The sequence below is a fragment of the Neopelma chrysocephalum genome, unplaced genomic scaffold, assembly GCF_003984885.1.
Source record: "Neopelma chrysocephalum unplaced genomic scaffold, ASM398488v2 Primary Assembly neopelma1_116, whole genome shotgun sequence".
Lineage (NCBI taxonomy): Eukaryota > Metazoa > Chordata > Aves > Passeriformes > Pipridae > Neopelma > Neopelma chrysocephalum.
This window is the reverse complement of record NW_020897778.1, coordinates 3,237,346-3,264,080: the sequence shown is the minus strand read 5'-3', so window position 1 is coordinate 3,264,080 and position 26,735 is coordinate 3,237,346. Positions and strand designations below refer to the sequence as shown.

The 26,735-nt window shown below is 42.7% G+C and overlaps 1 protein-coding gene across 1 annotated transcript in view; it reads left to right on the top strand.

Annotated features, from left to right (window-relative positions):
• The window catches only part of MED13L (mediator complex subunit 13 like), a 179,660-nt gene that overhangs the window by 77,820 nt on the left and 75,105 nt on the right, over positions 1 to 26,735 (top strand). Inside the window, exons 3-4 of the mRNA XM_027696888.1 lie at positions 5,933 to 6,017; positions 10,306 to 10,389. Of these exons, the coding sequence (XP_027552689.1) occupies positions 5,933 to 6,017; positions 10,306 to 10,389 (169 nt within the window). The remainder of the gene's footprint in view (positions 1 to 5,932; positions 6,018 to 10,305; positions 10,390 to 26,735) is intronic.

The window sequence follows — 26,735 nt, the reverse complement described above, 5'->3', positions numbered from 1 at the left end:
TTCCCATTCCCTGGAAGGGGAGCTGCTGAGGATGCCTTGGCAGGACCCGGACTGGACACATTCTGTGCCTGTACAGTCCATATTCCCTCCTGAGCTCTGCTGGCAAACAGATGAGCACAAAGGGGTCGTTCTGGGGAGCATTTCTGCTGTGTTGGTTATTTTGGCTTGGGGGAGAGAGCCGAGATGGATCCTCAGGCCCGGCCGAGTGAGCAGCACGATTTCCCTACAATCATAACCAGCACAAGGAAATTAGATCTCTAAGTGGGTTGAATCTGATTTAGTAATAAGTCAATTTAATCACTAATGACTCCAACGCAGGTTTTACAAGGTGATCAATGGCAGGATAGCAATGATCGATCAATAGCGTTGCCTTTAATTGGATTTTTATGGGTATAATATAGTTTTTCAGAATTAATGTACCATTGCTTTGTGTTGTTACTCCTTTAACTCAATTTTTTTTTAGAAGAAGAAGAAATGATGCTTCAAAACACTGCTTGGCTTTTGAAATATCACTTTAAGGGCACCTTAATAAAAACCCAAATGAAAAATTAAATGCTTGCTTTTAGTGATCGAATTTCTGATTTTGTCGGGAGGGTTGTTTGGCCTCGTGTTTTTAAAAAGTGGAAAAAGCCCCACATCCTTCACGTTTCTGTGGGAAGGAGGAGGCCAAACGTGCCTCCTGAGGAGCTCCCTGTCCCCAGCAGTTTGTCCCAGTAATCCTCCCTGGCACTAATCTCCTCGTCCCACGTGTCCTGCTTTCATCTATCAGCGGTTCTGCAGCAGGCGGCAAGAAATTGATTTTGGGTAATTTTAATGGCTGAATAACTGGTCCTGTCCCAGAGTGTTTTTTCATGTTTGCAGTGGCCAATGTGGTAACTGAGGGCAGTGTTCTGGATAATGGGTTTCATTAGCTCTGCTGCCTGAGGTAAAAAAGCAGTAGGTGGGAATAAAGCCTTGTTTTTGATGTCTAGACGTTCATTTCAGCTGTTGCTGCAATATGATACATTAAAAGGAAATATGTAACATAGCTCTGAGGAAATATGTATTCTTTGAAACTAATTCTGCTTTTAAACTGCACAAGGCAGGGTGACCTGAATTATTAAAATGTGGGTGGCTGGATTTCTTAAAGGTATAACTATCTCTGCAGCCTCAACTTGCCTTCTCTCCTTCCTTCCCATATTTCTTTTAAGTAAAATATGTCAGTTTGGTCACTGAAGCAGAACAGAGATCTTATTATCTTTCCAGTATCTCTGCTGGGAGACCTAAAATTATTGAAGTATTTGCTTTGATATTTTGCTGCGACTTCTCTCCTTGAAATTTTTATAATGGTTCTTTTTTTTTTTTGAGAACATGGCTGGCTTCATAAAAATCATTGGACACTTTGAAGGCCCTAATATCTCTGACTTGAAAATCAAAAAGACCCCAAGCCAACTGAGCTGCTCATTAATGTATGTTTAAATTATAAATTTCCAGTGTAAGTCTAAATTATTGTAGTTGCCTTTAATTCTTTCAACATCCCATTTCCAAGAATAAACTTAAAAATCAGCACAAACCTTGTATTCACTCTTCGAACCTGTGAAAACAAAATCATGATAAACATCTAAAAACTTTACATGTGAAGGCTGTTGATTAATTCCCATTCTGGGTGGAGACCAGCAGTGGGATTTAGCACCTTGGTTATCATCTATTTTGATAAGTGTCAAATACATTTTTTTCTTGGTTTGGATTTTCTGCTACTCTTGATTTTTTCCCGAGAATTCAGATTTTTAGAGACGATATTCACAGACTCATTGTTTATTTTGGGAGGTGATTTCACTATAAAAATAACAGAGCACGTATAGTAGTTGCTCCTTTTGGTGAGGAATGTGGTGGTAAGGTTGCAGGACAGTGAGAAGGGGATGAGCTGCTTGTTAAATAAAATAAATGCTACTCCCAGTTGCCATCCTGGAGTGCTCCAGAGTGGACACAGGCCTAGGTAGGTTAGTCAGCATATCCAGATAAATATATATGCACCCAGAGCTGTAGGTGTCTGTGTGTATAACCCTGGGGGAGCTGAGGGGGTGATAGATGACACGGCCCAGGATGGATCCAGGAGGTCACCCAGTGTGACACCCTGTGACCCCCTGCTCTGGACAGGATTGCTGCCAGCCAGGGATCAGCTCAGCCAGGGCTTTGTCTCCCCAGCTCCTGGGAGCTGTGACCCACAGTGTGTCTCATCTGCTGTGCTGCCTCTCCAAACTCCTGTCCCTGCTCTGGCTTCCACAGAGGAAAACAGAGTTATGGCCTCTGTGATCCTTTCTCTTACTGAAAGATTCAATCTTTGCGTGACCCTTCCCTCAGAAGTTCTCTTTTTTTGGAAGCTCCTTTCGCTGCCGGTGCACAGTGTCACATTTGTTGTGTCTAAAGAGAAATATTTCAACTGGAGGAACAGGAAATATTTCAACTGGAGTAACAGGAATACCCTCGGGACAGGATGGAGGTGCTTGGCATGTTTTGGAATCCATGTAGCACCTTTTTTCTGTTGGCTGTGCCTGGAAATGCTGTTGGGCAGCACGGGAAGGCTGAGGAGGGCTGGAGTTCAACCTGCCGAGTGTTAAAAGCATTACAAATTATTGTGTAGACAGACAGACACCAGCAGTTATTTCCTAGCCTTCAATCTGCTATGTGGAGTTTAAAATACTCTTCTAAAAATCATTGCATCAGGAACTTTGCAATTTACAGGGGTAATCTGATTTTTAGTGTTTTGCCAAGTTTTGTTACTGGTCACCATGTGCATCTTGAAGCTGAAACCTGCTCCAGTTATTTAAACACTTCCGGAGTCTGGATCAGGAAGCCAAAGAGCAGAGAGGAAGTGAAATGCTGCACTTCTAATTTTTCCTCCTCATTTTTATTGCATCAGACTCATGTCCATGCTCTTAATTGTGAGAGGTACTCTTTTAGTAGGATAAAGAAGCATTAGAGGTAATTACAGTAAGTATAGTGCATTAATATATCTGGGAATTAAAGGCATTATTTATTATAGGAAAATGGTTATGGCAATGCCTTATGATATTCTTAGAGTTAAATTTAATAGGGAAATAATTTTATTTTCATTTCATATATAATTTAGGTGAGCGCTGAGCGATCCCAAAGCCAGTTTGGAAAATTAGAATATTGAGGGATGATCCCACTGCAGAGTTTCCCCTTTTCCCTGTCCCACGGCCCTGCAGCTCCTCAGCCAGTCTGATCTCATCCTCAGACGTGACCCTCGGGCTCGGCCGCCAGGGCTTCCACAGCGAGGTTAACGGGGCTTTTTTCCTGCTTTTCCTGGGATTTTGGCCACATCCCTCAATGCTGTTCCTTGTGCTGAGTGTGGGGCAGCCGTGAGTGCAGCTGTGCAGTTTCCATTCCCTCAGCCCACCCCTCCAGCTGGGATGTGTGGGGCTTTCCCGTCTCACCACCCCCTGCTGTGGGGGGTATCCCAGAGGAGCTGTGCAGGGAAAAAAAGAGCACAGGGCATGTCCAGTACCAAAAGAATTTGGTATTAAAATTATTCCAACTCTACAGAATAGTAGATTTAAACGGTGTGAAGCAGCACAGTCTGATCTGAGTCCTTCTGGACTGGCAAAATTACACTTGCAGAAAACAGTTCTGAGAGATGATGATGATGTTCTGTAACTGGGTCCTGTTAGGCTGCTGTGATCCCTGGGAGTGGGCAATGAGTTAGGATTGGGAACACCAGAACTGGTGGGGGGAACTCCTGCAAGATCATGGAATTGGTGCTTGTCTCTCCCACTTGGCGGGAATTTCTTAAAGCAGGGACAATACTGGCAGGACACCCTGGGATAGGGTGGAACTCAAGGAGAGCTCAGGGCTGTGTAATAGCGAATTTCATTTGACTTTTAAAGATTCTGTCAACTTCATCATGCTAAAAATTTGGTATTTTTTATTTAAATACGGAATTTTCATAGAGCTGAACTCAGATGTGATCTTTCTCATAATATATATATGTGTATATGTAGGCATGTAGACATATATAGATATATGTAACTTAAAAACTGCATATGGAATCAGAGAATCAACCGGGTTGGAAAAGACCTCCGAGATCATCAAGTCCAACCCTTGATCCAACCCCGCTGTGGTTCCCAGCCCATGGCACTGATGCCACATCCAGTCTGTCCTTAAACACCTCCAGGGATGGAGAATCCACTATTTCCCTGGGCAGCCCATTCCAATGGCTGATTACCCTCTCTGGAAAGAATTTCTTTCTAATATCCAACCTAAACCTCCCCTGGCACAGCTTAAGATATAACTAAACCCTACATAATTCCCAAATAAATAAAAGCATATATTATGTATGCATATATATTATATGTATATACGTTCATATATTATACACACACGCATATATATATAATAAAACTGTTGATGTATTTGGGAATGGTGTAGTTTTTAAGTGCAATATTGTGCCAGCCTGGCAGCTTCCCGGGCTCCAGCAGTTCCGAGCTATGAAGAATTTAGACATCAATAGTTCTGATAGTGCAGGGAGGCTCGGAGTTTCTCAAGAACACAGGTTTAAACCCAAACCCGAGGCCATGGGAAGTTGTGCGCAGTAAATAGCCATGACCCATTACACCCTCGGTGTCAGGGAGGGTTTCGAGCATTCTGTGCTTTCAAAGGAAGGGTTTTTGGCTCCCGCCTGTGCCCCGAGGCACCAGCGTGTCTTTCCATTCTTCTGGGGCAGTCCTGTGCCGTTCGATAAGGTGATTTAGGGACTAAAACCTGCCTTTTCCATTCTGTACGTGGTGAGAGACTCCGTTACCGACATTAGCATATCACAACCCTGCACACGCCAAAATGTGCCTTTTCTTGTTTGAGGCTCGGCGAGTTCCAGGTCCTGGGGAAGCAGCACAGCAGCGCTGGGCTCCGGGCTTTGAACACCGGCAACATTAGTATTTTCCAGGCAGCACCGACTCCTCGGAAGCTCGACTTTAAACGCGGCTGTCGAGTAAACTCTCCTTAGATAATCATCTCTGCACGACAGACGTGCTGCTGGAAGGTCTCCTCCCGCAGATCGGCCGGGGAGGGGTGTTAAGTATTCAGCGCTTAACACGCAGTCGAGTTTTATGTTTGCATTTCTAAAGATGTGCCGACTATTCCTGTAAAGTTGAAATGACAGAGCTCAGACAATTAACAAATTCTTACTCCTTGACGAAGTTATTTAATCATCTGTTTTCACTCTGCGTCTTGTGGCTGAATGAGATTTGGAATCTGGTACAGGCATACCAGAAATAGCTCAACTCTTGGTAGTTTTAGCAGCCAAATCCATGAGTAACGACAGCAGATATTTCTGAGGTTTGTGTGTCCTTCAGGTGACTGGTTCATTCCTCTATGAGAGATAATTAGATTTTCTTATTTTTAATAGATTTTTTTTGTTTTAACTCTAAAATAAAATCCCTGCAGTTTGGTACCGAGTGCACAGTTTTTATTTTGGCACAAAATCTGCGATAGTTTAAGTCAGTACAGTGGAGGAATTTCACTTGAGTGCGACAGTGAGAGGTTCAGGGGAGTTGTTTAATGTTGTTTAAGTTATGTAAATTGATTTCACACCTTTAATGATTCACTTTGTTTCTCGATTGTCTGCATCTGTGGTTAAGTTTTAAAGGAGCTCCGAGCAGTGGTGGCAAAGAATGATCACGAATTCCTCACCCCTGTACTTGAATATTGAGTGCTACAAACAAATGGCTTTGCTTTTATGCTTTTGTGTTGCGGGTTTTATTTTTTTCTTAATTCAAAGTCAGTGTCTGCAGCAAGTAAAGATTAAAGCTATTCGGGCAGTGTAGGTAACAGTTGAAAGAGTTTAATGAAATAAACTACTGTTGAAAGTTAAAGCTGTTGGATAAATGTTTGCATTTCCCTGTTCTGAGCATGTTGACGTTTTATGTTTTTGCAGTGGTGGAAGAAGGATTCTGGGAGAATGGACTTTCCTATGAGTGTAGGACCCTGCTCTTCAAAGCAATTCATAATCTTCTGGAAAGGTAAGAAAAGCTCTAGTGCTCTCAGATATTTTATTTTGATACTTAAAATAATGCAGGGAGACCCAGAGAGCATTTATGTCACACTGATCTCAAACCACACTTTTTTAAATGTAGAACCTTAGTACAAGAAAACAGGGTAAAGATGGATCTCGTAAGTCGTTAACTTTGGTAATTTATTATTAAATGCTGTGCCAAGTAATTAAACACTCATACAAAGGATAATGTTGATATATATTTCTGCTCAGAGTTTTACTGGGGAGCTGTTTCAAAAGCAAAATAGAAAAGTTTTCACCTTCCTGAGTTGCTTACAGAGAATAATTGTATCTGACCTTCAGCTCCTTTGAGGTTACATGTCTTGATACATATCTTAAAAGCTCTTAACTCTCCTTTTCCATTCATCCTAGTTACATGTATGTCACAATTTGATTAAATTTGTGCACAATATTTGAGGTGAAGCTTAACAGTTCCTGGTTCTGAAAGGCCTAATGTATTCTTTTGTCTTGATCATATATATATACATATATATGACTTGACTGCAAAGTTATTCTGTGATTAGTTAATACACTTATGGCTTTTTCTTCTTAATCCAGCTATCAACTCTTAAGCTTACTGAAGATTATCTTGTTATTAGGCCTGTAGTGTGTGACGTGTCATCTTGGACTGTAGAGTTTTATTCTTCCTGTTTCTGCAGTTCTTCAGGCCATCAGGACCTTCCTTTACTGTGTCTTAGTTCTTAGGAATTTGGATATCTCCTCAGAATTAAATTGCATTAGACTAGTCCCACTCTTTCTGAAGTCCTAATAATAACAATAATCCTAAAATATAATGCACCTCTGTGTTACAAAATACAACACACCTTTGTGTCACGGCAGTTTTGCAGGAGTCAGCACTGGCTGTTTTTTCTTTCAGAAAATGAGCAAATACCTTGATCTTGTCTCGTTCAGTGCCCTGTCTGCTTTGCTGTAGGTTTGTTAGTGGTGAGGTTTGTATGATGTTCCCACGAGCAGGGTCACTGTCCCCTCAGGGTGTCCCCTGTGTGTCTGCCAGCAGGGCAAGTCTGAGGGTCCATGTCCACAGATACAAGGATTAGGTGCTGTATTTCCTATTTTCTATCCCACCAGTCTCTTTAGGGGATTTTTGTAAAGGTGTAGAGCCCTTAGAGTGAATAAAAGTATAAACATTAAATTCCAAGTCTAGAATGTTCACTAGTTCTTTTATAGCTTTGCAGGATAAAAGGGAAAATTGATTTGATGTGTGTTTATTAATGTATAGTACCCAGTTACGTGCACTCCCAGTGGCTGTTTTTATTCTTTGGACCTCCTGTGAAGTAAATTTTTGATTGTTTTATTTTAAATAACCTCACTGAAATCAGCTGGCAGAGGCAGCAGAACTGTTCTGTTTTTCTCAGCATCAGCTGGTAACACACCTCAGGTGTTTGCTGAGAGCCTCAGTTCATGTCCTGATAACCTGATGTGATCCCTGTCACGATGAGCCGATACAATTCCTGTCACGATAACCTGAGATGATTCATGTCACGATAAGTGGATTTTTGCCACGATAAATTGATACAACTGGTGCCACAGTCCCAGCCCCTCGCCCTTGGACGTGAGTGTCCCACCACTCTCCTGATGACATTTTTTACAGTATCATGGCTGAACTTACCTCAGGTTATTCACTTTTTGTCTCTGTTTGTTTCTTTGTTTGCTTGTTATACCAAATCTGAAGTTAACATCTTAATCATTTAAAATAATAGCAATATGTGTACGGGCTTTACTAAAAAGCAAATTAGCGCTGTAAAGACCCATCCTCTCCTGTGTTTTTAGGAAAAGCTCGATTAGTAAAGCAGAAGGCTGGAATTCCGATTTGAGGCAGCAACAGGGCTGAGGTTTGGGGGGGGGTTTGGGGTTGTTTTGGGTTCTCGAGGGCTGAGGGAAGGAAATGTCGGGAGCAGGAGCCGTGAGGGGGGAGCTGCCCCTCATGGAGGAGCCGTGAGGGACCTGAAGGGACAACGCGGGGCAGGGAGGGAGGAGAAGCTTCTGCTTTAACTTAACCCTGGGAAATGTAAGAAAAAGGACGTTTGCACAACTGTTTGTGTTATTTTTCCCCCCCTCAGTACCCATGTTAGTGATCATGTTATGTTAATTGGCAATCTGGAAAACGTTAAAAGAGCTGAAGGAAGAGTACTCAAAATATTACGGTGCTGTTTCATAATAATTAGTGTGCCCTTGTCGGGTCGTTTGTTTTTGGGTTTTTTTTTCATGGAAAACCCAGAAATACAAGAGGTCAAGCTCCACTGAAGTGCCGGGACAGCTGCAGTGCTGCGGGAGGAGTGTTTCATCTCCCTATTTCAGATCATTAAATAACTGCTTTCCATGACCTGGTTTTTGGGTGTTTTTTTTTTTTTACACAAGTCCATTGTTGCAGCCGAGTGTGAAAGGATAGTTACCTTGAGTGCTTAGGCAGCAAAAATAACCCGGTGCTGTCATTACCTGCTCGCCCGGCCGGATCCCAGAGCCGTGCTGCTGCACTCAGGGCTCCCGTTTTATAGGGGATTATTCCTTAAATAACCCGTGATTTAGTTTAGTGTGGAGGGTTGACTGATTTTTAAGGCCAAATCTACCCATGAAGACTTTTTTTTTTTCCCTGGGAAAACAGCATTAGTTTGAGGCAGTTAAACCTGCTGTGGTGAGACACAACGATGTGGCCGTGGAAGTGAGTGTGTGATGGGGGAGAGTTTATTATAGTTTTTGCTACTACAGATTATTTTCTTTAGGGATCTGATGTAAACTTCACAGGCTTCCTTTTGTTTGTATAAAACACGCTGGCACTGACAGACTCTCTGATAGCAAATATTTCCTAGGGAAACAGTTACTGAAGCTCTTTTTTTTTTTTTTACTCTCTACCAATGTCTCTCTGCTGGCTCAGCTTTTATATTCAGTTTAAGATATTGGTATATTCGGCTGAACTGGATTCTTTTTGCTTTAATTGAGAACATGCTGTTAGAATTTTCTTCAGTTTTAACTTTGGAAAACCCTGCCAAGTTTATACAGAAGAATCAGGAGCATATTAGTATCTACATTGTCAGTCATCCATTTCCCCTCTGTGTCTTCTAGGTGTGCTTTTGAAGTGTATATCACACAGTTTTTCTAAACTTTAAAGAAAGTACTTTCCCAGGATGTTTCATGTGATTTTTGATTTTTTTTCGTTTTGCCCAGTCTCTAGCAGCTGCTATAGGAACAAACTATTGGAAAACTTTGAAAAGTGGAAAAATACAGTTCTTTCTTTTAAATAAAAAAATACTGAATAGCTGTGAAATGTGTGGGTAAAGCTTGTCTACTGCTTGTCTATAAACCAGTAGCAACAAATGACCGTTTTTTCAGACTTTTTGAAGCATATTATTTAGTACCTGACTGAAAAATATTCCTTAGTAATGAATTCCTGGATGTGATCCCTCGGGCACCACGTTCCACTGCATGTTTAATGTATGGAGCACACTCAGTGTTGGCATATTGCTGGCCTGATTCATCTACACAGGTGGACTTAAGAAAGGCATCAGGCACTTCCTAACTTGTCAATTTAAATTGGTTATTGATCACTTTGAACCCTCTCCATTGGGTGTTTTTTTAGAGCCACAGGATATGTAGTTTCTGTGAGGAAAGTGTGAAGTTTTAAAGGGATCACAGAAAATGGTGACTTATCGCTCTGATTCGGTGATGTGGGAGTGTGTTTGTTGGAGGGAGGTTTTCTGACAGAGGGAACAGTAATTAGGGAAGTTTCAGCACCTGAAATCGTGCTGTGGATCACGTGAAGGAAAAATGGTTCATTGTTAATATTTGCTTAATGCAATTTCCTGTCATTCCTGTACTATATTACACCACTGACATGCCAGAAATACAGGAGTGCATGTCCTTTATCGTGGAGTCTGAGAGGAAGGCTGAATAGAAAAGAATCAGGACTAATGAATGGCCTTTGTTGAGGAAGAGGAGTGTGAAAAATAGGATGATGGATCATTCAGCAGAAAAAGCAGCACCGAGCAGAAAAGGTTGTGGCAGAGATGAGGGGAGAATCCAGATGTGAAGTTCAGCATCGTGAGATGGGACAGGGATTCTCTGTGACTTCTGTGGGAAAACAGAAAGTGACAAAGTTCTGTGAAACCCAAAAAATACTGAGTTGATTTCGATATGATGGAAATTCAGCTGCCTAATCCCTTAGATTCACTGTCTTCAGAGACTGCTTTTAATGACACCTCAAGATGTAACCAGTAATTGCTGCTGTAATTGTTTTCTAGATGCCTGATGGATAAAAACTTCGTAAGAATTGGAAAATGGTTCATCAGACCCTATGACAAGGATGAGAAGCCTGTTAACAAAAGGTAAGGAGATCTCTGTGTCAGGTCCTGCTCATGTCAGTGTTTTATCCTGCATGATGGTAATTTGATGCTGCTGCATTTTGGTTTCCACTTCTTTTACTGTGTAACAAGTAAAATCACAGACACTATGTGTTCCCATCAGTCAAACATAGAAAGCAATTAAGTAGGTTTTCAGCCCTTGTTATGATAATTTAAGATGCGAGGGCGAGGTTGGTATTTATCCATTAACTCCACAGAAATGTCACATTTATTAATATCTTTTGAGCAGCATCTGCCTGTTCCTCTCATTATACAACAGAACTGCAGGTAGTTGTAACGAATTATTTGAATTTCTGGGCACTAAACCCCAACCTGGCATTTTAAGCAGTAAAATAAGCAGTCCATAGATTTACTGATTTATTTCCTTTAGAGATGCCAGCCTTGATACACAGCTTCCAGTGCTCAGGCAGCTGCCAAATCAGACCTATAGGAGTGATTAATGCCCTTCTCCCACAGCCACAGACCCATGGAACAGGGATCTCTGGCTCCACACTCGCTGCTGTTTCCTCTCCCAGCTCTAAAGGTTACAATGTTCTCAGATCTTCTGGTACTTGCATTTATAGTCATCCGCTAAACAAGTTCTGTCAAAAATAATCTGAGTTAAGCTGAAACACAGATTTTCTAACGGGAATCATTTTGACAGAACTGGGTTAGGAAGTGACTAAACAGGCAGCTATGCTGGGAGATTTGAAGGTAATGAGCAGTGGAGATGAAGTGGGGTGGCAACTTCTCCATCCAGCCTGGCTGCAGTCACAGCAATGTGTCTGGTGGCAGTGTAGGTGCTGGTGGAAATCATTCTGCACATCACACGTGATTTTTCCTCTGTTTAACTACAGCAATGTTACAGTACAATGCTACAATCCGTTGGCTCCGTTCTGTAACAGATCTTGTGCAAACCAGGTGCTCAGGAGCAGCAGTTGTTTCTGAGAGAATGCAGTAATTACACACGGATCCGCCTCCTTTCTCCAACCAGAAAGCGTTAACTTGGCAGGGGGGCGTCTCTTGTTCTGCCGTTTGCTTTGTGGCTGACACTGTGTGTGTGTAACCTCTGATTTCACATTGATCCGATGGCAAGGAGCCATGGAAAGGTCCAGGTTCCTCTGCACCTTCCCCTGTCCTGGCTGTGCGTAACCACCTTCCTCCCTCGTGTTTTCCCTGCTGCTTTTCTGGTCACACCAGCATCGAGCTTAATTTTCTGGAACATTAATTCCCTTAAGTGACGTAAGAAGTGGTCACTTCCAGCTTCTGGAACGGGGAAGGCAGCTCCTTTCAGCTAAAGCTGTTTGTTTTACCCACGTCACTGCAGCCTGAGCGCTCAGATTAAATGTACTTGTGAGTCTCCTCCTCTCTGTTCCTGCTGGGGATCAATGTAAGAATCGAGGCACGTGATGCAGGAGATGATGTCTGTCCAAACCAGCAGCAGCACTGGCATGGAGGGTGTCGTGTCCTTGGAATTCTGGCAGATTAGGAGCTCCTGTGTCTGATTTACGTGTGTGTGACACTGAATTGCTCACCCAGTGTGGGGATCTGCAGGGCAGGATTGCATTTGTAAGTGGATGTTCAGTAGGCACAGAAAGATATCTGGTCTGCAAGATGCTACAAAACCTGAGTTCATGTTAAGCTCAATCTGTGTCTGAAGCATTCCATGTATAAAACTGGCCTTGAGGATTTTAGGGTTGAAGGGTAGACTCTTGATCTGAAGAAGATAATGTTTGTTTGGTTTCTCTGGTTTTTTTTCATAAAGTGCTTGTCGCTGTAGATCCTCTGGATATGCACCATTTCAAAAGCACTTATTCAGCGATCATAGTTATGGCCTAATTTGAAGTAGGTTGTGTGTTGTTTCAGGTTGTTAACTTTTCTGCTATAAATATATCATTGGAATTAACTAATCTTGCTGGAATATGGTAGTCCAGACTGCAAAAGTGGACAGTAGAGTCACCTGCAGGCAGCAGCAGCAAGTAGTGGGAGGCTTTGGGGACTAATCTGTCCAGACACCTTTTATTTAATCTTTTAAGCTTTCTTTCTCAGTACAGCACAAAAAGCTATCTTCACACAAATTGATTCCTGCTAATTCCAGATAAATTCTTTGTGAAACTCTTGCTCTAAGCAGCCTCTTGTTCCAGACAAAGCAAGCAGGAGCAGTGGCAGGAAGAAGGGGCCAGCTGAGAGTGTGTAGGTGCTTCAGCACTGTGGGTAATGCCTTCATAACCAAAAAAGTGGTATTTTAAAAAAATATTATTCAAAGTCTTGCTAATATATGAAACACTAGAAATAAGCTGCATGTGTGTCCAGTGGTCAGATTGAAGAGTGGGGGCAGGTAATGCCTGTTGAAAATGCCCTGAGTGTGGAAGGAGATAGATCCACATGGATATGTACCCCCTGGAATGGTGAAAAGCAGCAGGTTTGCTTCTGGCAAAGAAATAGAACTATTAAAACGAAGAACTGTGCTTTTATACTTGTGGCAGAGTTAGTCCTCTCAAATCTCCAGCATCCAGAGGCACTGACTTCATTTCAGGAACACACTGAGGAGTCTGGGCCTGGGTGTCAGTGACCAGGGAAGGAGTTAAACCCCAAAGGAGTAAATTCAGGGAGTGAATCCCTTCAGGGCCCGTGGGTTCTGTGAATGGCATTGGAGGGGAAGGGCGGCAGGTCTGTGATTTCAGAATGAAGTCAAGGGTGAAGTGGAGCATGGCAGTGGCCCTGACCTACTTCTGAGATGAGAGAGGAGCCTCAGAAAGCAGAGGGCCTGGCCTGCCTTCCCGGGATCTGGCTGCAGGATGAGCTCCCTGCCCTGCCAGGAGCAGGGAGGGGACAGCCCAGGGAGCTCCAGGCAGATCCTTCTCTGGTTGTGTTTTGTTTTCTTTACAGGGCAGACCAGACCCTTTTGACAGGAAATGTAGTGCAGAACTTGTGGGTTTTCTTTCCCGAGTATCTTTAATATCATGTGTCACTTCCTAAACAACTCTGCATGTTTTATTGTCTGTACTACAGCAGTGTGTGTCTAATAACTTCCACACTACCAAGGGAAAATGGCAAACTTGATTATTTTTCTACACAACTTCCCAAAGGAAATCTTTAAGTTTGGAGTTCACAGAACTCGTCTGATCCGAGGCATTGATAGTGCCTTCCACTGTGGGGTGAAAATTCTTCCTCACAGTCTATTCAGAATCCCTGTCCAAGTTTTGTACAGGGTTGGTTTGTTTGTTTTGGAAAGCACCACAATAAAATGTTAAAACATCTTATTGAAAAAAAATTATGATCACCTTATGTGAGAGTATTTGTTAATGACTTCTGTGATTGTTTTCTTGCTGCGTAGGAAATTGTGGGGAAAATCAGTTTGGTTCAACAGAGTTCAAACTCTATGAGGAACTTAAAATAATTTAAGCTGGTTTTAATTTACTTAAATGCAAAGAGCACCTGAAAAAATAACTGTTGCTTTTCGTAGCTTGGATAATTTATGGGTCATCCCCTCTTCCAAAAGAAAAAGTTCCATCAGCTGTTCCAGGGGCAGTTGGGAACCAGTCTTGTTTGGAATCCCACGGGGAGCTTTGCTCCTGGCACATGGCAGAGCACAGATAATTCCTTTTGGCAAATGGTGTGTAGGTGTTTCATTAAATGGTGACATGGTGAAACGAGTTGAAGTGATCTATTTGATTTTTTTATTGAGATTTGAGTTCCTCAGCTGAGAAATGGTAACTGATTGTGCACACAGAGTGTGGTGCAGCGAGGTTTTTATTTCTTTGACTTCGAGAAAAAGAAGTCACCTAAATGATTTTAATTCTGCATGTTTGTGTGCTTCTATTTTACCATGTTTAAAAAAAAATCAGTAATGTGGTCAAATACATTGCTTGAAAATGGTGCATAGTGATGCTGTAGAAATATTTATTTACAGTGTTGTCAACAGCATTATAAATGAGGAAAGACTAGGAAGGAAAATAATAACAATCAATCTGACTCAATTTTAAATAATGTGTTCTTATTCTTGACTTGTCAAAATAAATATGATAAAAATACTGAGTAATAAGAAATATTCTGTATTTTCCAATAATTCTTCCTACCCCTGTAAAAATAAGCTTTTCTATTTCAGTTTAAGAGGCTTAGTTCCCAGAGAAATATTTTCATATTTTTGAGGTTTAAGTTCTGAAATGTTCTGTTCATCTTTGCTGAGTTTCTTCTGAGGATTACTTATGGTTTCAGTAAAACCAATACACCAAGCTGCTGTGTTATATCTGTGGTTGGTTGGTGTTATTTTAATTGGTAATCTTGTGTGTGCTAAAGCTGAATTAACTCTTGCCTTCTATGAAATCTTGGGTAGTGAACCCACTGGAATATGGTCTTTTAGCAGAAGGAATAGTATTGAAATACAGATTATAAAATAAGGGCTTTTTATATGCATTTTCCAGCAAAAGCTGAAAATATATCAAGGTGATATCAAAGTGTCATTAATATCAGCATGCTTATGTTCAGTTATTTTAAAGTACTTTAATACAATTTTATTCAAGTATATTAATCTATTGTCATTAATCAATATAATGTATTTTTATGTTTTATAGAAAAAACAGCAAAACATTATTAACAACTATGGGTTACCTGAGGCTGCTGTTAAGGTGGTTTGGGAAAAGGCATTACAGTTTTATTTACTATTGTTACATATGCTGCTGGTAGTCTTGGATTATTTTGTTTGTCTGTGTCATATTGCAAGAATCTCATACGTAAAAAACCTTGCTGGAAAACGTTAGCAAAAAAACTGTGCAGGAAAAAAAGCATTTGGGGCTGAAAATAGTAACGTTCCTGTGCTTTATCACCAAAGCAACTGTCTAGATAAGCTATAAATTAAGGGGTATTTGGTACTCAATTGTCTTTTTATTGTTTTTTTTATTCAGTAATGAAAGTAATAAAGCAGCATTTTGTCAGAGCTGGTGAGGGGAGCACACTGGCAGTGTTCAGTGTGTCACACTCTGCCCCAGTTTGCAGTGCTTTGGGACACCAGTGGGATTTCAGTGGGGTTTGTGCAGCCCCTCGGGAACAGGACCCTGATCCTGCAGCTCCCACCCGGGGCCCGGCCCTTCATCTGCCTTCCCGGGGGAAAGGCTTTACAAAGGCAGGGCAAAGCCACCCCAGGCATGAAGTCTTCAGCTTCCTTGCCCCTTGGCCATCAGGATAAAGTCCTGGGAACAATAGCAGGGCTCCTGCATGGGGTGAGGTGTCACTGGAGCCCTGCTCCTCTGTGCTGTGTCCCCAGCTCAGCTGGTTCAGGAGCTGTGCAGTGTCTCATCCAGCTGTTTGCAGGGAGCATCACCCGGGCCAGGCAGCCCAGGTAAAGCCCGGGGGTGCTGGGGAGGTGCTGGGGGTCCTTCAGCCCATCTGAGGGGGTGTTTGGGTGGTAGGAGTAAGTCAGGAATTGCTTCTCCCCCAGCGTTGATAACAGAGGGGCTGTTCCTGCAGGGACCCTCTTGCGTGGGTGCAGCGATATCCCACTGCTGTTGGTGTGAGTGGTGCTGGCATTTGCACTGCCTGTGTGTCCCTGACAGACCCTGGGACTCTCATTCCATGCAGGAATTCCCAGCGTGGGCAGGGTTGGCACTCACAGCGTGACCTGGCGTGGCGGTTTTGTCCCAGGGTGTTTGTAATCAAGACAAGAGGGCTCAGTCTCAAGTTGTGCCAGGGGAGGTTTAGGTTGGATATTAGAAAGAATTTCTTTCCAGAGAGGGTGATCAGCCATTGGAATGGGCTGCCCAGGGAAGTGGTGGATTCTCTGTCCCTGGAGGTTTTTAAAAAGAGACTGGATGTGGCATCAGTGCCATGGGCTGGGAACCACAGCAGTAGTGGATCAAGGGTTGGACTTGATGATCTCAGAGGTCCCTTCCAACCCAGCTGATTCTGTGATTCTGTGAATCCCCGGGTGTTTGTGTCCCCTGGAGCCCCAGCACAGGAGACAGGCACTGCTGACCAACACCCACCGCTGGGAAAGGAGTTCTTACCACAATCCTTATCCCCTCCTGTCCTGGGAAAGAACAATTCCCTTGTGCCTCTTATGGTTCCCAGTATTCCTGAGCTGTGCTGGAGCCAGTCCTGACATCCAAGGTGCTCTCACAGGGCTTGCAGCAGTTGGCTTTTGGTGAGCTGCCCACTCCAAAACCTTTTTCCTTCTGAAAGACTCCGAATCCATCTATTTTCAGTGTGTGTTTATAAGTACCATCCCCTCGTAGGGTTCTGAGGAAGCCAGGATATACAGGATATGAGTATTGGGATATATATTCCCTTGTGTTTCCCCTTTTACCATTTGGGGGGATATGGTGGCATATGCTTTTGTGGATTCCAGTTTATAATGCAGAAGAGTTATCTCTAGAATATCAAAGTTAAAGATCTTTTTTACTGATTTAATTAATGTAAGTGAACAAATATATAAAGCTGATCTAGTCATCTTTAACTTCTGGATGTTGTAAAACCTTCTCTTGCAGTTATTATTTCTGGGCATCATTGTTTATCTTACAAATATTTATATATATGAGGTTACTGGAACGTCTACATATATTCCAAATATTTACATTATTTCATGCAATTGAGAGATTATTTTTCACGGTTTTGTAACTTTTAAAAAACGTTGTTATTTAAATGATTGGAATATTTTGGACTAGGAGTGTACAAAAAGCAGGTAGTTCAAGAAAATCAGAGTTACCTATTTCTATTTCTGTTATTTTTCATGCCTGATTTGTGTAGTTCAGAAGCTATTTGGTATCTTCATTAAGTGTTTTTGGATACACTTCTGTGTGGGATACTTGAACTTCAATAATTCTATATGAAGCCTTGGCTTAATCAGGACTTGGTGACCAATTAGTGCAGACCCACTAATGTTTAAGCTCCTTTTCTCCTTACACCCTCACTGCTGGCACTGTATGGAAAGGATAAACTAAGTGCCCCTGATGTGCTGCTAATGAGATTTGTCAGGGCTCCCAGTTGCACTGTCTGCCAAACACAAGTGTTGTCACTTACTGTATCAGTGATGGATTGACTGAAGGGCTTCTGCTGATATTTCGAGGGCCTTGGTTTGGAACACTGAAATCTGTCGCAGCTCCAGTTGTAGGTGCAGCTGCAGGAACCTCCCCACAGAACCTTGGGGGTCTGAAAGTCAGCCTGGATTTGGTCCTTGAAGTGATTTAAAATCCCTGCAAGCTCCTCGAAGTTCTGCAAAAACAGTGGCACTGCAGGGTTTGTTTTCAGTCCAATTCAGAAGTAAATACACTTCCTCGTATTAATAAATAAAACCCAGTGCCTAAAGCCAAAACATTCTTGTCTCTCTCCAAAAATAGAAAACTTCAGTTGAAAGCAATTCCATTGAATAATATCGACTGCATTGTTTTTTCTGACACTTTTACACCTCTTTAAAATAACTTGATCTTGAAATAAAGCTTTGTTTCAGAACAGAGTTATGGAGGTTATTTATTCTCGAACTCTGTTTCCTGAGAGTTATGTTCCCTTAAAAATTTTTGCTAACCCTTATTTTCTGAAGACTCGGACTAAAATGGTGACAGGGCAGGGGGGGATGGTTTTAAACTGAAAGAGAGTAGGTTTAAATTAGATATTGGGAAGAAATTGTTGGCTGTGAGGGTGAGGAGGCCATGGCACAGGTTGCCCAGAGAAGCTGTGGCTGCCCCTGGATCCCTGGAAGTGTCCAAGGCCGGGTTGGAGTAACCTGGGCTGGTGGGATGTGTTCCTGCCCATGGCAGGGGGTGGAACAAATAGTTTAAACCACTGCCAAATACTGTGATCTTTGTGCAGCACCACAGGAGCCGTTGGTGTTGTGCAACCAGGGCCCTTGTTTAAGAATTAATCACCAGACTTTGTGATATAAATGGACTGTTTTGTGACTGCTATAGCAAAAAATTATGGAAATGCTTATTTTTAAAAGGTAATTGTCTGGAACCATTTATAAAGCTGAAGAGAAAGCTGAATTAGTCTTGTGAATGCTTTTAGTGTCTTATTAACTTGTCAGATTCAGGATAATAAGGCAGTTTTAAAGTAGCTTGTCTTTGGTATAAATTTGCTGCTGGTTTAGAAGATAACAAACTTGAATGAGCACTGGATGTATCATATATAATCTAAATAAGGCCGTGTAGACCAATTCTTCTGGGTGGGCCCAGTAACACAAACAAACCCCCATCTGCACAATGAGCAGAGAACTGTGGGCCTTCCTTTGCCAGGCTAAAATGAGGGACTGATGTGCAGCAATCACAGAGCAGGTACACCTTGAAAATACATCATCATTAGTGAACTCTCCTGGCTTCAATTTACTGAGGAAAGCGAAATTCGGCAGCGTGGCTCCAGCGGAAGGACAGAAGTGATGCTCCCTCAGGTTTTTGGGTTCCTTTTTCCCACCTTTCTCCCTCCTGTTTGCCTCTGAGGGCTTGTTCTTTCCTCCTATGTGGTCCCTGTAACCAAACTCTGCTCTGAACTCAGCACTATTTATTTTTAAAGCTGTCTCGGGCGGGAGGAGCTGCACTCCCAGCACCACGTTTGGTGCTACAAACGGTGCAGTTGGGTCAGGGAAGTGCAGCAAGAAGCCACTGGTTGTTATTCTTGGCTGCTCTCTCTGAGTGTGTTGTAGCAAGAAGTACTGACTGGTGACTGGGCTTTCAATTTTCCTCTTTGAAAAATCTCATCTAATTAAAATCAGCTTTTTCGTGGACAAGAGTGGGGCAGGATGGGGAGGGGGGGAGAGGTTCTGGCAGCAGGTGTGTGATCAGCTGCCTGCATACCTCCCAAAAATGGAGATTTTGGGGGGGAATTGTCGAAGGACTTTGCCCTTTGAGGGCAAACCCTCAGGAAAAAGCTTCTCCTGCTCAGAGAGAGCACACCTTGTACCTTCAGCCTGAATCTCGCAAGTTATGTGTGGTCTGAGCCCGAGGCAGCACAGAGAGCACGTGTGGAGCAGGTCCTTCCTCAATCCCAAGCCCTGGGCAACTTCCAAGTGCTCTTAGTTTGGCAAAGAAGTGACGTTTTGTATGTTCTGAGTGTGTGCACTTCAGAAGTTGAGAAGTCCTGGACAAGTGAGCAAACACTGGATCATATTTTAAAAACAAAAGCTGGATTCTCTTGCAGTGTGTGGGTCTGAGCTGACTGAATTCCCTCGGGGTGGGATAGACCCACTTGTTTGGAGTCAGGTCCTCTGGTTCACACTGTTCTTGGCAGACAGGGGATCTGTGTCAAGTTGTGTTTCTGGAAATCCAGTGAACATAAAAATACCTGTAATAAATCAGGCTGTGTTTGGTCTCTCTACACCTTACCCTGATAACAAAGCAATTGAGCAAGTGAGTAATTCCCAAGGAACAGGCCTTTTTTTCCAGATGCCCAGAAAAACAGTCTCCCAAACTGAAGTTTCCCAGTGCTGTGCTTGCTGCTGCCATCTGCTGCCATCAGGCCTTGGGATGCAGCAGGGATCAAACCATGGCTTTCCTCTGTGGGAAATGTGTGCTCCAGACTCTTTGCTCTAATTACACCTCTGCAGACCTGCTGTTGGAACTCTTGGATGTGGAGGCTGCTCTTCAGGATTTCAGGCACTACTTCTGCACTAGCTTAGGTGTGTTCCAAAGAGTTTGCATTCCACAGGAGAAAAGCTCTGTAAATCCTGAAAGTGGGGGCGTGAGGAGTTCCCTCAGTCAGGATTTTGGTCAGGGTTCATCTCTGCAGATGAAGGATCCTGTGATCTCAGATCATTCCTTTTGATCCTTGGTGATCTATAAGAAAAAACCCAACACCAGTTCCTCCTGCACCACTGGATTTAGGAATGTCTCTGTGGGTCGCTTCTGTGTGGGGCTTGCAAGATGTTTTCTTCCTGCATGACCAGACTCTTCCCCCTTTTCCCTCCACCCTTTCTTTTTGCCTTTTGTTCAAGTTCTTTGTGGATTTCTGAGCCCAGATTTGGAGTGAAAAGCAGTGTTTTGGGGTGCACTGTGTGATGATGGCTGTATTTATGTGCAGCACTGCACTGCCAGACACAGGAATACTGGGGAAAACTGAAACTTGTGTGGAGAGCACTTGCCCTCCCTGATTGTTGTCCTCTGTCAGTTTGAATGTCACGGTGACAACTCTTCCTTTGGAGTTTCCTCCTGGGAGAGGGGAAGGGGGAAGTCATTCCATGAGAAGTGGGAGCTGTGGGTTCCTGTGTGAAGGATTCACGGAATTCCAAAGCATGGCAGGGCTGGGAGGAGCAGAACCTTGCCGGACAAGGTGGTAATTCAGGAGCAGGTTGAGTTTCCCACCAGCCAGGGGGATTTTCTGTCTCCTGAGCAAAGCAAGCTGCAGAAATTACTTTGAGGGATCTCATCTCTCTTTAATCTCTTCATGTTACCAGCTGTTAAAGACACGGGGGACTGCAAGTGTTTTTTGGATGATGATGTCAGTACATCTAATTATATAATTTCCATCTGCTGACTGGAAAGCTGAAGGAAGAACATTAAAATATCTTCCTTTTTTTTTTTTTCCCTTGTTGAAGGATCCAACAGTCTAAAACATGGCACTGGGTATCTGATGTACAGAATTCTCCTTTTCCTGGTTTTCAGCTGATTTGGGAGCACGTCTGCATGCTGCTGAAAATCACATTTGTATCTGATGTTTTGAAGAGCAGGGACACACAGTGAAATTATTTGCTGCCCCACCCAATTCCTAGAAAAAGATTTAATTTAGGAAGGAGAGGAGATGTTCCCTGAAGAGGATCAGACTGTGCCTGCTCTGGACAGCTGGACAGTGAGCCAGGCGAGATAAAAGCAGTGGAACAGTTACCCTGGACCCTTCAGGGAGCTGCTGCCATTATGTGCTTCCAATTCCTTCCAAAGAAACAGGCCCAGAGATTCCTCCTGAATTATCCCTTCCCATCCAAGTTGTCTCCAGCAGTGGTCAGAAGTGGGGCAGCTCAGGGAGGACTCTCAGCTCGTGCCAAGGGTACAGTTATTTCTCTGTACACTTGGTCAGCGCCCCGCTGGGTCTGACAATGCAACTCGACATATTTTTGTGTTTAACAACTCTTGATGAATTTTTCTTTTGTGTGTTTAATTGAGTTTGAAGCCACACAGAACCTCAGCCTGCACAAATACTCGTTGGTAATTGATACCATAGCTCATCTCTGCACTGGGTGGAAGAAGGTTGGGGTTTTTTGGTTTAGTTTTTTCGTTTATTAGTGTAGTGTTTGGGCTCCTATTCCTGTGTGAAGGAGAGAATGTAACTGTCCCTTTGGGTCTCAATCCTTTTGATTTTAGCACGTCTGCTCTCTCCCTGCTCAGTTCATCTCCTTCACAATGAAGACTTTTTATGGAATTATTATTTTTATGTGGTTATTTTTTAGTTATTTCTATGTAATTACCTTTTTATGGAATTATTATTTTTTCCTCCTGCTCTGTTTCTTTGTGTTTATTTGTATTGAATTTCATTCGTGAGGGTTTTTTAGGATTTTCTCCCCCCCTGTTAATTTTCTTTCCCCTCATCCAGTCACTGCCTCTTATGAAGTTTCTATTGCAGTTCTTTGCCTTGAATTCTAATTTTCATATTTTCCCAGTATCACAGTAGTACTAAAACTTATTATTTTGCTGTTTCCTGCCCCCCCCTCCTCATTCTCATTATTCAGGTTTAGCAATTGTGACGTTTCTTTTAAATGCAAAGTTAAGTGAAGGGCTGTGTGTGGATGCCGGGGAGGAATCAAAGCAGGGTAAGTGATCTCAGGAGAGGCACTTAAGTAGCTGTAGTGTTTGTATAAATGAGAGAATTAAAAGAACTAATTAAAGTAAGCTGGAGCACTGAATGAACTACCCACACAGAGCTGTGTAGTGCAGCTCAGCCCAGACCTATAGCACGTGTGTGGAGGGTAAAAACGAGCAGAGAAATGAATGTGTCACTGATGGAAGTCACCACAGAAAAAGCTGTTCTGAATGAAGGAATTAAATCCTGTAGAAGAGTTGATTAAGGAATTCTACCAGCCAGTGAGTTTAATTATCCTTCCCCCCACCCTGTGCATCACACGGTGATTTTATTTACAGGAGATAACACTGACACTGTTAATGATTCCAAATCTCTGCTCTGTTGCAGTGACTATTTGATGTAATAAAGGGTGCAGTGGACCGGGATTTTCTGTTGTACTTCATTTTTCTCAGGGCCACTGTCCTTACAAAGCCCTGGATGTTCCCAGTCCTGTCACACACACACTGGGGTAATTCCAGCTGTATCTCCATTTTCCCTTTATGGAGCATTTATGATCTCTGAAGATTCATTTTGGATGTAAATTACCAGTTCAAGAGTCTAAAAAGAGAACTCCATTTGATGGCCCGGTTTTGAGTGACAGTTTTGCATGAGTGGAGATGATTTACTTTGAGTTGAAAAATAAACTAGTCAATCCTTGTACATTATCCTGTCACAGCAGAGATCTGGGGATAAGTGTTGCCTTGGTGGGGTTTTGTTTTGCTTGAGTCATGTTCAAAATTTCAGATACCTTTTAAGAGGGATAAGCAATACTCTTTAAATGAAGAAGCTTATAATTGGAAGGAATAATCTGGCCCGAAGTCTTTTAAAAATAGTGATATTTTCTGTAAGTGTTAATGAGCAATGAGAATCCCACCTGAAGTGCCTACAGCAGTAATTTCACCTGTCTTTACACTTTGCAGATGCTCCTGCACTGAAATTCCACTACTTGGTTTGGAAAAGCGCTTAAGCTGTGACTTTATTGATGTGATTTTTACTGTTAGGCTTTTAAATATTATTACTTTTTCCAAAGGTGCCTATAAAAGCCAGCCCAGTGAATTTTTACGTACTGCGTTGGTAGCGCGTTAAAGCAAATAAATAGATTAAAGCAGTTTATAGTAACAACTACACTGGAAATGTCAACATATATTAAGCAAGACAAAGCTGTGGTTAGTTATACACACAACCGGGAGATGGGAGAGACTCAGACATATTTGTTAAACAGTCAGATGGCTCTGCACAATAACCAGAGCAGTGTCATCCTGCCAGAAGCAGCACGTTGACACCCTGGGTGAACAATCATCTCGCTGCCACAGGTCCAAAACCTGTCAGATAATTTTTTTTTGTTGTAGTTGAGAGTCTGGAGAAACTTGTTTTTGGGGGCAGTGAATAGGATTTATGGGATTTAACATGCAGGTAGCTGCTTGTGGGGCTGCCTGACACGATCAGGCACCCACTCAGTGTTTGGTTTAGAGGAGCTGGGCATTATTTGTTTCTTTAGGATCCTGCTTGGTGTATTTTTCCATCTTAGAGCAACCAATTGCTGTTAAAATCTAGCTCTGAAGTTGGTTGGTGATGCAAGTCCTGTGTTCAGAAGGGAGTAAAGGACACTAAACCCAACTGAGGGCTTATGAGATATTTAGAATTTTAAGCGGCGGAGTATTTTTTTGAAAAGTACTTAAACTTTTTGGGGAAGTTTTATATGAAAGCTTTAATTTTGTCACTCCTGTGAGCTCTCCTTCACAGTCAGCTTGTCAGGTAATTCCTGTTCAATGAGAAAGGCTTGTCCAACTGTTTCTGAGAGTGGCAATAGAAATACATATTTGTTAAACTGTTTGGTTCTGGGCAGAATTATTCTGCTCTGCATTCACAGGCTGTGTGTGTGTGTGCACATAACCTCAGAATACAATTATTATGCACAGTTTCTGTCAGCATGTGAGGGAATGTGGTTGGGGGGCAAAAACCCCCCTGAGCTGCCACCCTGCTCTTCCTGCCTTTCTTGTTTGGAAACAATCCTGGAGCATCTGTCATTGTTTCACACGATTTCCTGCAAAGCTGCCCGTGGCAGTTGTGCTCATTCTTTATTACCCAGGGGCTTTGCTGGCTATAAAATAACCTATCTGACTACCTAACAGCCTGAGAGTCAGCCCTCCCTGGAGAGGAGGGAGTGCCAAGCTGCTTTTACTTTCTGTTTTGCTGACCGTGCAAAGCTGACCCCGTGGGAGGGGCTTTGCTCCGTGCTGTGGGAGCGTTCCCAGGGATGTTCTCCTTCCCTGTTCCAAGGAATGGCACCGAGCAAAGGGGGTTCAAATATTCCAGTTCTGCCTCGATACAGTCTGGATGTGATTATCTTTTTAACAACCCCTCGGGTTTTTGCTTTGTTTACCAGTTTAGAGGCCCTTTATGCCGAAATGAACTGTAAAAACAGGACAAAAATGTGATGTCTGTGGGTGCCCGGGCTCTGCCTGTGGGATCCTCGCTGCACGTGCACTCACATGACATCATTTGTATAGGCTGATATGTGTTGCTGCTGTTCTTTTTAACTAGGTTTTTTTGTTAGGAAGGGTGATTTTCAGCTATTTTTAGTTGAAAACCAAAATGCATATACAGAGCTGCTCTTCTGTTTTGTAGTTGAATAAATGAATGGGTTTTTTCCCTGTAAAAATTTTCTACAAAAACCCTAAATAACATCAGTTAGAATTAATTTAAACTTCCTGAGCCAAATGGTTTTGCTTAAAGATCAATATGTGGTAAATACTTCACTAGTAGTTCATTTTGTAGTGAACGGTTCCATTGGGGTTACTTATAAAAAACCCCAACTTATAAAACATTCTTATAGGTGTGGTTGAAGAATTAAATTATACTTGTGTGGGTTGGTGCTGGGAAACCCCAACCAAGGTCCTACTGTACCAGTGCACCCTATAACTTAATGTCATTGACTACAAACATAAAATCAAACACAGCGGAAAGGTGTCTTAAAAATTAAAAAATCAGAGAGCAAAGAAATAATTAACTGCTGTTTAGTTTGTTTTTTTTTTTTCTTTTGAAATGAGTTACTGGGAAGTGCAGAGGGGTTGGTGTGGGGTTGAGGGGAACCTTGTGAGCAGGGACACCCAGTGAGAGCAGTGGCCAGGGGATGGGTTTGGGTCTTGGGGGGGATTTCTCACAGTGAGCACAAATGATGCACATCAATAATGCCCAAGGCAGGGGGGTCCTGCACGAGGGGCAGTCAGGAGAGGAGGAAGGTCCCAAGTGTTGGATGTGCTGCCTGCTGGTTCCACAGTCCTCTGCCCCCCTCGCCTGCAGTTCGATTCCTCAAAGATCTGATTTAAAAAACACTTGAGCCGCTCATAATTTCGGGATCTCACATTCCACCGGAACCACAGGATTGTTTAAAGTCCTGTCCTTACTCCCCTGTCTGCCTGAATTAGGGGACAGTCTTCCTTGGCACATTCCAATCCCGGGAGCAGCTTCAAAGAGATTCTTTTCCCGGCACTGCAGCCTCCCAGTGATCCACGAGTATGGAATCACATCTCCACGAGTGTGGAATCACATCTCCATGGAAAACTGGGCAGCTTTGTTGTGGTTTTTGCTGTTAGGGGGCTGAGCTGTGTTTGCAGGCTGAGCTGGGTGCTGGGAAGGTTTAACCTGCCTCAGCTCACTGCTGCACTTCCCACTGCCAGAGCCCTCCAGCCATCCTGGATGGGTGTTAATAACCCTCCTCCTGCACACCCCAACACACACAGAAACGGGAATTGGGGATCCCTCTCACCCCAAAGACTTTTATTGCCTTGGGTTTGTGATTAGCTCATTAATTTTATACCAGCCCTGTACCTATGCAAACTTAAACCTTCCCCAAATGACATTAAATTCCTAAGTACACTTAGGAATGTGCTTGGCTGGATTTGCTCCCAGGATGAAGGGAGTTTGCTGCTTCCTCCCTCCTTCCTCCCTGTGTCCTTTAGGTTTTGTCCAGGTGATTATTTGAGATTGGTGGTAGATGAGTGTATGTGTGTTTAGAAATATTATGGTAACTGTTGTGTTATTTCTTTTTCTGATTGATTTCATGGGATTACTTTGCTTTTTTATACAATACATTTCAAGGAGCACTTCAAATATATAATCATATTTTTAGGAGCTTCATTTACATGAGAAATGTTGTAGCCAGGTAACACAGTTTCAGTAAATATATAGGTTTTTCTTGTTTGCCACTTGCTCTGACCTAGACCTCTTAAGAGATAGTAGCATATTAAGAATCTTAACGATTTATTTTTTTTAATTAAAATTATGTCTTTCAACAGAAGCATTAGGAAAACATTTAGTAACGGTTGAAAAATGTTAACTGAGCTGTCCCAGCCAGGTTATTTTAATTTTGGGAGAGCTGTGGGAGCTTGTTGTAGAAAACTTTAAGGAAAACAGCATTTCTGACCCACTGCAGGAACAGCCACCTTCTCCAGGAGTGGAATGTCAGGCTTAGTCAGGAATGGTGTGGGAAGTTCTAGGATACACACCTTGGATTGCAGGAATTGGTGAATTTATATTCTTTTGTCAAGCAGCCAAACCCCAGGAAGTGGTTGAATTCAACT